The sequence below is a fragment of the Columba livia genome, chromosome 1 (assembly GCF_036013475.1).
Source record: "Columba livia isolate bColLiv1 breed racing homer chromosome 1, bColLiv1.pat.W.v2, whole genome shotgun sequence".
NCBI lineage: Eukaryota > Metazoa > Chordata > Aves > Columbiformes > Columbidae > Columba > Columba livia.
This window is the reverse complement of record NC_088602.1, coordinates 198,484,050-198,497,003: the sequence shown is the minus strand read 5'-3', so window position 1 is coordinate 198,497,003 and position 12,954 is coordinate 198,484,050. Positions and strand designations below refer to the sequence as shown.

At 43.3% G+C, this 12,954-nt stretch overlaps 2 protein-coding genes across 13 annotated transcripts in view; one reads left to right on the top strand and one right to left on the bottom strand.

The window, feature by feature from the left end:
* The window catches only part of CCDC146 (coiled-coil domain containing 146), a 79,642-nt gene extending 73,100 nt beyond the window's left edge, over positions 1 to 6,542 (bottom strand). For 6 of the 12 annotated variants that reach the window (XM_065049110.1, XM_065049116.1, XM_065049112.1 and 3 more), the window contains exons 1-2: positions 6,419 to 6,524; positions 1,245 to 1,365 (exon numbers count right to left, since the gene is read on the bottom strand). The gene's annotated coding sequence lies outside the window, so the exon portion shown is untranslated. Of the gene's footprint in view, positions 1 to 1,244; positions 1,366 to 6,418 lie in introns of all 12 variants that reach the window. The other 6 variants (XM_065049111.1, XM_065049113.1, XM_065049114.1 and 3 more) reach the window with 2 other exon arrangements.
* A 144-nt stretch (positions 6,543 to 6,686) lies between these two features.
* The window catches only part of FAM185A (family with sequence similarity 185 member A), a 37,208-nt gene continuing 30,940 nt past the window's right edge, over positions 6,687 to 12,954 (top strand). Inside the window, exon 1 of the mRNA XM_065049156.1 lies at positions 6,687 to 7,284. Within this exon, the coding sequence (XP_064905228.1) occupies positions 6,897 to 7,284 (388 nt within the window). The 5' untranslated portion in view covers positions 6,687 to 6,896. The remainder of the gene's footprint in view (positions 7,285 to 12,954) is intronic.

The following is a 12,954-nucleotide window of genomic DNA, read 5'->3' as shown; positions in this document are numbered from 1 at the left end:
AAATAAACAATTTAATTCAAATAGAAATGGAGGTTGGCATGATTTCTACATTTACAGAATAATTCAACAAATATGCATGCTTTCAAACAGTATATCTGCCTTGATCCAACACAGAGAATTGCAGAGAAAGGGAATTACGAGCCTGTTTTGGAGCCCAGGTCAAACCAGGCTGAGAACTGTCTTGTGAAACAGCTTGAGGACAGCAATAATAAAAGTCTGAACTCAGATTCCAAGGACTAACGCCAACATCTTCAGTACCTCTCTAGAAAAAGCCGTGTGCATACACAAGCCAGTGCAGAATCCGGATAGGCAACACTTAGCTGCATTGACTCTTTCCAGAGTGACAGATGCAGAAAGTAGTAAAATTTCATTTTGAACATGGAGAGATGCAGCTCCATGTATGAAGATGCATCAACTAGTGAAGACACAAAATTTATCAAAATCTGTTAAGGAAACTATACTTCAAGTGGTCATCTTCATTAACATATACTGATGAACCCCTTTCAACTTTATCTTAATCCCTTGCATTAATCAAATTAATTAGAAAAAGATTCAGGTTCAGAAAGATTTTGGTACCAGTCACACAGTCTTACCCTTCAAGTTCAACTTGAACATGTATTTTAAGCACAAAGGGGAAAAAATTATGAAGTACTTTAGTTTTCTCTGCCACTGTTAGAGAATTAAAGGTATGAATTCATAATTAGAATAATATTAAGCTATTAATAATATTAGACACTGCTATTGCTGAAGGCAAAAACTGTTGTATGTTGAAGACTGTGCTAAAATAACGTCTTTTCTATTATTTTGTTAAAACTTCAGTATGAACGTACTTTCAAAGTAATTTATAATTTCAGTTTGATAACATCGGGCCAGACCGTGAAGTCTGTGAAGTCAATTAAAACAATGACCAGTTATTTGTGCAAGTAGCCTGAATAACTCCAGTGGAAATATTTACGGAAGTAGTTAATTATTTGTATTACATGCAGGTTCACACTTGGATTTACAGATAGCACATTATAAATTTATACGTGTGCTACTTTCCTTCCTGATAGAAATTACTGATTTCTTAATATATTCCCCCTCTCATTCTTTGTTGCCACACAAATCTGATGTTTCAGTTAAAGCTGGTTTAATTAAATTGGTGTAGACCGACACATAAAAGCTCCAACTCACAAGAGGTTTTTTGTTTAATACAACAGAACTCTAAGGTCTAGTCAAGTTTAAACAAATAGGTGTAAATTCACCTTAAGTTGAGCTGAGGCCATAGACACAGGTGTCCTTTCACAGCCAGCTGCATCCATAGATGTTATGTACTATTTCCTTCTCTTGCAGGAGGAGGTATCTTCCTCCTCCCTCAACACTGATCTGTGAAAGGAACAGTTTTATTACTCCTTTCTCAGGCAAATAAGCTAAGGAAATCCAAGTAATTTCAATCAATGGTATGAGTTTAATTGGATGATTTTTCTGGAAGTTGCTACGGAGCTGCCTGCGGGGATGGCAGGAGAGAGGGGCAGATGAACAGAACCTCAGCTGCACAGTGGGGCATGATACAGGGTAGTTATCCACATCTTCGTGCTACCTCCTCTTGCACACAAAAGCTTAAAAACTAAATATTACTTCAAAAATAAGACAACTGACTTAGAGTTTCACATTGAATTAGTTAGAAAAATTATGTAACGTAGTTGGAACGGCAAGTTCTAGTGGGACCAAAAGCTGACCTAGCTCTGCACGCTTCCAGCCAACACTGATGCCTGGGGAGGGACAGAAGAATCCACCAGTCACAGAGTGGTGAAGCTTCCCTGAACCCATCCCCACTCACCTTCAACTCCTGCAAAAATGTCGGTATCTGCAAAATCCAGCGGAACGCAGATTTTCATCTCACCTCTACACAATGGAACCAGTGTGCTTTGTTTAAAGTTCTGTTTGAATCTGGCTCCTTAATGCCACCTAGTTCTTTTACTGGATGAGTCACTGAATAATCACAACATTTCTATGGACTAGGTTTTTTCTAATGTTGTGTCTTAATTTGATAATTCTTTTTCTAAGGTGAAGAAGCCAATCTACCTGCTGCCACAGGCATGAAAGCCCTCCTCTGCCTTCCACTGTCCTTGTAATCCTTCTTCAAAACTGTCAGTTACACCACATTCGCTTCAAGAATGGAAGAGATGAGAGCTACAGATAATATTAATAACATGGTACTGTAACATGGTACTCCTGTACCATGAATTTATTCAATGGCACAGTGATCTTCTTTTCGTCCCCTAAAATCTGATTTCCTAATGCTTCTTTCCTAAAGTCAAAGCTTGCAGACTTGTAAGCAGCAGAGCTTCTGTTTCAACTGGGCAGAACCTGTGATTTAGCATGAAGGGTTATATATTTAAATGACCATGATCATTAAATGATCATTAAAATTAAAATTACATTATGTACAATGGGGCATTATCATATGCATACAATGTAGAGTACAACCCCACTAACAACTGCTTTAAGGAAACGAGAGCACACTACATGCCTAAACTGCTTAACAATTTCAGCTCTGAGTTCCATTGTTTCCACTTGTTTTTAAGTCTCTGCAATTCAGGATGGAATCACCCTGAGCCACACACAGACTTTATTGGCTGGAGTTCTAATTACATATGACTAAGAGAGAGAGAATTTGAATAGTAAGATTTGTCACTTCCCTTTTCACTTAATTTCCAGGAGGAACTTATTTTTCTCAGAAAATTTCTGGTAGTGTGACAAAAAATCCCTGAAATTCAAACCACTGTGTGCTCTGGAGATTGCTTCTCTCTGCCACCCCTAAGAAGAAACGGTTACCAGCACTACATACACACTAAAATACCCAGGGGAAAACAAACAAAACCTGCTTCGCCTATCCGCTGAAACACAGACATGCCTTGAGAACTAAGCAGTTCAGAAATACGTCACTTAAAAATACAAATTACAAAACAAAATAAAGAGCTAAAACAGTATAACAAAAATATTTAATAATATAAACACACAAGAATTTTTAATAAATTGGAAAAAATATCCCAGCTACATAATTCTTAAGCCTTATGATAGGAACACTGATAGGTAAGTAGCCCTGTGTGGTGAACCTCGCCCAAATGCTGGATGTTAACTTGAAATAAGTGTTCTTGCATCGGAAGGCAGGAGCCTCAGCATGAGCCTGACACCAGCAAGAACCCTCCTGCAGGGCGGCCCTGTTTTCCTGAGGGGGAAACTCCCATAATTTCTTAATTACATTTATAGCATAAACCTGCCCAGGCAGACTAAGTTTATACCTGGTGAGTACCTAAAGCTATCTGATTTTATTTTGTGATTAATTCCAAATATGAAAGTTAGAAAAATATATTCCTTCTGCAGCCTCTTCTGTATATCCTTTTTATTTAACTCCTCTTCCCTTGAAATCTCTCTCCCTTACCTTAGCCTAAAGGCACCTCTAATAATGCTTTGGCTTTAAAATCTATTTTAAAATTTATTTTGTAACTACTCTATTTTATATCTACTTTAAAATCTATTTTATAACACTTTACAAGGTCTAGTTTTTATTATCTTTTGCCTGAAACACAGAATATTCTTTGGCTTACAACAACACTGTAAGTAAATATCTGGTAAAATAGCTAATAAGCATTGTAATACATTAAGGAATCACACAGGCATCTTGAAATTTGAGCTCTAATCAAATATTCATTTATAAATTTGATATAGTTTTCTTTTCCCGCAAGTGACAAGTCAGGAAACTAAAGATGGAAATAAATCTCATTTTACTGTTGGACTCTGCTACATGCCACACTAGCTGACGTGGGATCAGCTGGAACTCAGTCAAGAGCATGAAAATGAATAAATATTATAGCCAAAATATAGATGACATAAGTAAAACATTAAAAACATGAGGTTTCATATGTATGGAGAAAGAACTTCTTCCCAGCAACGACTGTTTTCTTCAGTATTTTTAACCACATAAGTATGCTTAGACTGTATCTTATGAAAAAAGCCAACACAGACCAGTGAAATATATACATAGCTAAGGCTATAGTGTCTTTGAATGGTTTCTTGCACAAAGTTCTCAATTATGCGAAGCTCGTCAAGGTTAAAGCTGATTCATAGCACAGGAGGGAGCGCAACCTGGTAAACCTCTGTCTTCACAAGAAGCATCAAATACCAAGATACTGGGTACAAGTATCTGGATACAAGATGCTGGATACAAGGTACTGGATACTGGGTACAAGATACTGGATACAAGGAAAAGGGGGAGTGGGAAAGCAGCGCTGGCTATAGGAGGAGGCAGGAGAGGATGCTCAGGAAGAGCAGGAGGGACCTCAGGAGAAGTGGGGGGCAGCGGTGAGACCCACGAACCAAGAGGTTCCCTTGGAACAGTGGGCTAATAGAGTTATTTGTTGAATTGGCTGTCATCTAGTGGAATTACAGCACATTGCACCACACTTCTCACAGGGCTGTAACTCTTTCCCTAGCAAATTATCTAACATTTACACGTGCTATTTGGTCTCAAGAGTGAGAATTTTGTAATATTTTTTTCCAAAAATCAACTATTTCTGAAGACCTGAAAAAAAATAACTTGTATCCCCCATCATGCTCCGGATATTTCTTGATACATTTTTGTCTTTATAGAGCTCTGTTTTTCTATGCTAAACTATCATATGGCAGACTGGCCCTTTTTGTGTTTAATTTACTAATTTTTGAGATTGAATAAAGTAAACCAATTAAATAATTTAACTTAAAATCCTTTATTGATGAATATGAATCTTATTAAACTTTCTGCAGTGAAAATTACAGATGAACCAAAAAGCTAGGGCCATCTTTTTTCCTCTTGGACACTCAGATCTCATTTCAGATTCATAAATAATCAATGCCAGACAGTGATAAAGTTGGAAACCATGCTAACAAGATGAAAAGAGCTTGATGACTAAATACCATATTGCATGGCTTGCGTGGTTATTTTCGGAAAAGAAGAAAAACATCACATGGAGTGCAAAAGGCAACAAATCAGTAAAGTGACAACCCCAGATTTCATTATTTATTGTGTTGCAATGTAGCTAAGACAATGCACCTTTCTATGCATGTTTCATGCTCATTACTGGCAATAAACTACAATATGAAAATAATTCAGCCCCTGACTTTACATCATCTATGCCCACACTCCTCCACCTCATTTTTTAAATTATCATACAATGATAATATAGACTATGAAGTCCAAAAAAGTCTTTTTAACTGAATTCAGTTGTTCCCCACTTGTTTGTAAACCTTAGAAGGACAATTGTCTCATGACATTTTTGTACAGAACTCAGAGAAATATTTATTGGGCTGGCTTTAGAACTGCTAGGCTGTATGTTAACTGTTAAAAAGCAGTCACAATGAGTAACTGTTAACCAAGCCGTCTTGACAGAGACAAATTTTGAAGCACTGCAATACCGCTTTCGAAAAAACTTTTTCCAGCACATCTGCCAAACTGCTTCTTCATCCTCTTAATGAGGACATTTCAACACATGCATTCTTACTATAAGCTTAAGTGTAACAAAGACCAGGCTGCCACCCAAAGCCCTGCCATTGCCCCCTTCCCATTCTTCTATCCTGCCTTCTCCTTGCAGGTGTGAAATCCTGTGGCTGCAGAGGCTGAACAGGGTGAAACCTGTTAGTGCACCACAGTCAGCCCAAGTGGACCATGGAAAAGGCCTTCACAGAATCATGGAATGTCCAGAGCTGGAAGGAACCCACAAGGATCATCGAGTCCAGCTCCTGTCCCTGCGTATGACAACCCCACAGTTCACACCATGTGTCTGAGGGTGTTGTCCAGTCTCTTCTTGAACACTGTCAGGCCTGGGGCCGTGACACCTCCCTGGGGAGCCTGTTCCAGAGCTCCAGCACCCTCTGGGGGAAGAACCTTTTCCTAATGTCCAACTTAAACCTACCCTGGCACATCTTCCTGCTGTTCCCTCGGGTTCTGCCATTGGTCACTAAAGAGAAGAGATCAGCGCCCGCCCTTCCTCCTCCCCTTGTGAGGAAGCTGTAACTGCGATCAGGTCTCCCCTCAGCCTCCTCCACGCTGAACAAACCAAGTGACTTTAGCTGCTCCTCATACAGCTTCCCCTCCAAACCCTTCACCAACTTTGTAGCCCTCTTCTGGACACTCTCCATTAGCTTCACAACCTCACGCCCGGAGGCACCTCGGTTTCTCTCGCAGGAGATGGCAGCACGGAGCGGCGGGCAGAGTCCCGGCACCCAGGGACACGGAAGGCGAATTGTGCCCCAGCCCCGCCGCGACTCCTCAAACAGGACTGAGGCTCGACCACCGCTGGACTAGCTTCCCGCCTCTTCGTTGGAGCCACGGTTTTGCCTTCCCCGTCCCCGGCCTCTGCAAGTCCCTCCAGGCCGCGCAGCCCCCGCCGCTGGGCCTTACCTGTGCGGCCGCGGCCGGACCCGCCTCGCCGAGCGCGTCCCCCCGTTGCTATGGCGACGGCGGCTCACCGCCCCTTGCCCTACCTCAACGGCCCTCGGCCCGCTCCTTCCATTCTGATTGGCTCTACCATCCCGCCCCGCTGCCCAATAGAAGCAGACCACAGAAATACTCCGCCTTCCCCTTTCGCTGATAGGCCAATGAGTACATAAAGTCTGCCCCTTCTCGGGCGCTGTAGTTCCTTCCGCGTGCTGGTGAACTACGACTCCCAGAAGCCCGTGGGCGGGGCTGGCGCCTGTCGCTCCCGGTGCGCGCGCCAGCAGCCGCCGCCTGTTTACCAACCGCCCCGGTGCCGCTCCCCGCGTGCAGCTGCGTCACGCGACCCGGCGGTAACGGCTGTAACGGCTGTCCGCCGCCGGGAGCGGCTCCTGTCCCGCCTCCGCTCGCCTCAGGGGCTTCCGCCGCGGCCCCACCGGGCGGCATGAGGGCGCTGCCCCCGCGCTGGGCGCCTCTGGCGGTGCGGGCGGCGGGCGGATGGTGGGGGCCGCCCGCCCCCCGCCGCGGCTGCAGCAGCTCCGCCGAGCCCGGCGGCCGTCAGCCGCTCCAGGAGTGGGCGCTGGCGGTCAGCCCGCGGGGGCGGCTGCGGGTGCGGCTGCCCTGCCAGGTGAGCGTCCGCCCGCTGGACCCGGAGCGCTACCCGGACGCGGACCGTGTGCTGGTGGCCGTGAGCGGCGGCAGCCCCCCGCCCCGCGGCCGGCAGCGGGACCGCGTCCGCGTCGAGTACGACGAGGCGCTGCAGCAGATGGCGATCGTCGCGGACGCCGTGGACAGCAAGGCTGTCGTGGACGTCAGGACGCCCGTGAAGTTCGGTGGGTGAGGCGGGGGCGGGGCGGCTGCACGCCCGGCGGTCAGCCCCACCCAGGGGAGGCGGGGTCGTTCGCTCAGGTGGGGCGCACCGGGAACGGCGCTGGCGCTGCCGCTGCTTCGGCTACAAGCGCCGGTGGCAGCGGAAATTGGGAAATGGCATAATGCCCCCTCTAGTTAAAGAATTTCAAAACGTCCTTTCTCCTCCTCCCCGCCCCCCCACCCCGTTTCCTGACTTCTTTGGTGTTTGGATACGTGATTTGTTGTTGACGTTTTTGTCAGCAATACATAGTGCTGAGACTTGTGCTATTAAGTGGTAGTTGCACTGCACGCTTGTATTTTTACTGACAGCTGGTCTTCCAGAAAAAACGTAACGGCAGCTCAGCTGGGAGTCAACAGCCGTCAGTATGTGCTGTGCACACCTGCAGCTCAAGCATTGTTCCCAGTAGGGCTGTTGGACCGCTAGTGGTAGCTGTGCTGGGTCGCCATCCACAGAGATCAAAAAGGTCTGGAAGGTAACAATATAGATTAAATACCAAGAAGAGCTCCCTTGTCTAGTACAAGTCTTGCATTATCTTTTTGAGCACAAGGCAAAAATCTGCACTGGGTTTCTGGTACAGAACCTACAAACAACTTGGGAGAGCAGCTGTAGTGGCTGAAACCAATAAAAAATCTGCACTGGACAGAAATACTGACAGTGGCTCTAAATTCGTGGAAGGAAAAGGGCAAACTTGATAGGATAATTCCCCTCAATGAGCTGAGGTTTAGAGTGCTTGGCCCAGAGAGATTTGTACTTAGTCATTGATGTGTTTTTTTTTCCTATAGAATTGTGCATTTTTCTGTACAGTACAGAATAAGTTTCACAGTGCTAGAAAAAATGTTCAGTGTGCAAAAAAACACAGTCCTTTGGATTGCCTCAAGTGGTTATTCAACACTGCTGCAGGTGTGGCGTGAGAAATGGTGAATGATCTCATTCTACTTATACTTCATACATGTTGTCTATTACTTTTGTAAAGCATGGTGCTAGCACTTTCCCAAACCCTTACAGTAAACACATTCTGCACCTTTTAACTTCTCTTAATTTTCCCCCGCTATATCTTGAATTCTGCTATGTCTTTTTTCCTGTTTTCATTTAGAAGCAGCTGAACTGTATATCATTCAAAATGGAGAAGTTTTATGGATTTATCATGGCAGCATTCTCCTTTCATTTTCTAGTCTTACTCATCCATATATTTTTTTTTAACACTGTTGATAACTGAAATGGTGTTTCTTAGATATGTGTTTCAAAACTTATGGTTTCTTTTGTTTCTTAGCAACTAGTATAGAGACAAACATTCTGTAAATAATATCAGGGGATTACCTCACCCCTCTCTGCCCTCAGTATGGTTTATTTTTTGTATTTTAGCATGGCTGTACTGATTTGTACCATGAGTTCAGTGAGACCACTCTCCTGTCTCCACCAGTAGTCATGAACAGATGCTTAGGGAAGTAAGAACAGGACAAACATAAATGATATTTTATCTCTGTGTTCTCTTACTGTCACCTGTTTTCAACTTGGGGGATTTTCTGAGCCTGACACAGCTTAGCCCCTCAGTGGGTCTCTCTTCCAAGTGTCTGCTTACACATGTAAACAGCTTCAGGGTGAGTGCTTCCTGGCAAACTCCATGCCTCTCGGCAAACAGTCCCACAAGGCAAACCATCCATTTGATTTCCTGCTATCTTTTTGCAATTTGTCAGTGAGTTTTTAACTAGTCCAAATAATTCAGTGTCATTGGAACTTTTCAACCTTGATATTTGTGCTGATATGCACTTTCATGTAGTGTTGAAGATGTGTAGTTTATAACTGAAAGACAATATAGGCCTAAGGATATTGTCAAAGACATTTGAAAATCCAACTTCATTCTCTTAAACAGATCAACAGTTACTTTTATATATTCATTGACTCTTTCACTAAACTGCAGCAGGACTGTGTTCTCAAAGAGATATTTTTAGTTTTGACTTTTTGACTTTTTTTTTTCCTCTCCTGCTTGGCCAGTGCAAAGATTACCTTGTCTTGTCTGTAGTACATTCACTGAGTCCATCCCAGGATTACAGGTAATTGAACTGAAACCTATTGTCACATTTATTACCCTTTATTTTTCTGGCAGCAGGTACATTTGGTTTCTATAGCTGTTAGTAATTTAATATTTTGAGTCCAGTAGTTAGTAGGGTTCTCCAGGGATCAGTATTAGGTCCAGTTCATCAATGACCTGGATGAAGAGACTGAGTGCACCCTCAGCAAGTTTGCTGATGATACCAAACTGGGAGGAAGGGCTGACATATCAGAAGGCTGTGCTGCCGTTCAGCGAGACGTGGACAGGCTGGAGGACAGGGCAGAGAAGAACCTGATGAGAGTCAAAGGCAAGTGTAGGGTCCTGCACCTGGGGAGGAATAACCCCAGGCACCAGTACAGGTTAAGGACCTGCTGGAAAGCAGCATTGCAGAGAAGGACTTGGGAGTTCTGGTGGACAAACAGGTTGACCATGAGTCAACAATGTGCCCTTGTGGCCAAGAAGGCCAACAGTATCCTTGGGTGCATTAGTAAAATTATGACCAGCAGGTTGAGGGAGGTTCTCCTCCCCTTCTATTCTGCCCTGGTGAGGCTGCATCTGGTGTACTGTGTCCAGTTCTGGGCTCCCCAGTTCAAGAAGGACAGAGAATTACTGGGGGGAGTCCAGTGTAAGGCTACAAAGATGATCAGGGATCTGGAGCATGTTATGAGAGAGCTGGATCTGTTCAGCCTGGAGGAGAGAAGGCTGAGAGGGGATTTTGTCAATGCTTGTAAATATGTCAAGGGTGGGTGTCAAGAAGATGGGACCAGACTCTTCCCAGTGGTGCCCAATGATAGGATGAGGGGCAGCGGGCACAGACTGAAGCACAGGAGGTTCCATCTAATGTGAGGACAACTGTAACAGGCTGCCCAGAGAGGTTGTGGAGTCTCCTTCTCTGGAGACATTCAAAACCTGCCTGGACACATTCCTGTGTGATCTGCTCTGGTGAACCTGCTTTAGCAGGTGGGTTGGATTAGATGATCTCCAGATGTCCCTTCCAACCCCAGCCATTCTGTGATTCAGAGTTGCTGCAGGATCTCTGAGTGACTACTATGTATTACTCTAACCTTGGTTGCTCTCAGGAGCTAGAATTAATTGTATTAAGATCTGGAGAATCTCAGCCTTCATAAAGAGTTTCAATGAGGGGAGCCTTCCTGAAGGTCTTGATAACGAATCCTGATGGATTGGGGAGAAAAAAAAAACAACATTTTGCCTTTGTCCTGTCTCTGAGATTATTCTCTTCTGAATGTCAACCAACCCTGCAGACAGTCTTACAGTCTTCCTTCTTGAAACAAGCTTTTTTTAGTGAGTAGTTTTTCTCAGCTCTTCCACATGGCTTTGTGGTAACCTCATCCATTTCTGGTTCCCTGGACAGTCTGTAGATTGTAGTCCCCTTCTACTAGTTTGTCACCCCATAATTAGCATGTCGTTAGTCTTATCTGTTTGTGCTGTTACCCAGGCATGTCTGGAGATGTATTTCCTAAAATGTTAAAATGTTTTTGTACTCAGTGAGGCATAATTGCTACTTGTCAGTGAGGTTCTACTTTAAATGTCCTCTTGGTTCTGGTTTGGTTTTTAGGTTCTCAGAGTAGCAGTTTGTGCATCGGTTGTTCCTTTTCTTTATTTAGGAAAGAATTATCTACTAAACACTGTTACATAAGTAAAAGATCTTATAAAACCACATCTCAAACCAGATAGAAACTGTTGTTGCTCTGCAAGTTCTTTGGCTTTTCACTGGCCTTCCTCAAATATGTGAGGATGTTAACTCTTTTGTGTTCAGACCATTTTAGCTGAGCTCTTTCTGTCACTTAGCTGTGAGAAGTTGCTGGGAATGTCTTACAGTATTCTAGCTTATTTCTTTGTTTTGGAGTTGTGGCATTTCATAACAACTTTCACAATTTAGATTGGAGCTTATCCAGAAAGCTCTAAGTTAGCTAAAACTCCTTAGACTCTGAAGAGCATGCGCAGAAGATGCAAGATGATGGACTTAAATATGCATTTTAAACCAAAAGCAACTTGTGCTTGTCCTACTGGGCTGCTTACTAAAGGGTCTTCTATTTCTTAGTGTCGAGTCATATGCTGTATGTAGTCTTCCAGTATCAAACACAATCCGGTAATTCTCTCGGATACTTTAACCTTCATAAATGTTAGATGTCAATGAATCTCTTTAATCTAGCTTATTTATTTTCTTTCAGGTCATGTGTAGTTGTTAGCTATTAATTCCAGGGACAGTGTAGGCACATGGCTGTAGATTCAGAATCTCAGCACATAAAAGTATCGTTGTCTTGGCATATCAAACAGCATATGCTAATTAAATCTGAAACCAGCTCTTTGCTTTCTGGTTACTGTGCATGGATGGAATACTCAGAGGTAAACCCAGCTGAGGTCTTGCATAACCAGAATTTGAGAACAATCTGTTCTGTCTTCCCTTGTGGTTCTTATGTTTTGCTTTTGTAGGTACATATTATATTAGAATCATAGAATAATCCAGATTGAATGTGATCTCAGAAGGTTTCTAGTTCAACCTCCAGCTCAAAGCAGAGTCAGAAGAGGTTACTCAGGGCTTTATCCAGTCTTGTTTTGAAAACCCCCAAGAAATAATACTACACAGCATACTTTGGCAAACTGTTACAATGCTTTTCCATGTTATACTCTGGCGAAGAGAGCAGAGGTTTCTCTGCCGTAGTCAAGTAGGAGAACTGTAAGTTTCCAAGCTTTACTTTTGACTCCTATTAAACTTTTCTTTCTGTGTTTTTTCTTTAGAAGAACAAAATCACTTTTTTCCCTCCCCTGGCTTTACCATTTGCCAGTCATTATGGTGGTGATTAATAATAGTTAGAATCTGCAGACTGGACATTCTCAAACTTCTTCCCAGTTCCTTAAACTCAGGGGTGAGCTCAAGTGGCAGAAAAATGCCTTCGCTGGTCCTGTGTGAAGCCTTTTAAGCCCATAAATTACTCCCTTGATAGCAGAGTTGTATACAAGATCTAGTGACTTTCTTTGTGGGAGTTTATGAACAGTAATAAGGTGAGGTGATTCAGAGTGGAGGCAAACATGCTGCTTCTTGCCACAGAGGTAAGTCAGGAAGGCTTGGGGAGAATGACACATGCAGACTCTTCTGTACCCGCTTTTGTGTTAAGCTGCTGAAGAAGCATAGGGTCTAAGCAAGACCTGTGTATTTATTACTCTGCATGTGGCCTCAAAGAACCTTCCAGCCTTCCCACCCCAAAATCCATGTCTGGGTACCCAAATGTCTCAGTAGAATTGCTAACAGAATTGGTGACTAGGGTAGCTATGTGATAGGGGTGGAATTTGGGAGTGGCTTAGAAAAAGATAAAACCTCCCTAAAGAACTATACCTTGCTGATCCCTTGCCAAAGGTTACAGTCACTCTGCTGCCTCTCTTGAGAGTAATACACAGGTGTACAAATTTTTCTGTGTCATTTGTTTATAGTGGCTAGTCATGTAATTGAGATCATGTGGCAAAACTTTGCAAGAAGGTTCTTTAGTAACAAAGCAGCTGCTTTTTTTTCCCCTACTATTTGTAGTTACTACACACATAAGTACTATGTTGAATAGATCTGAT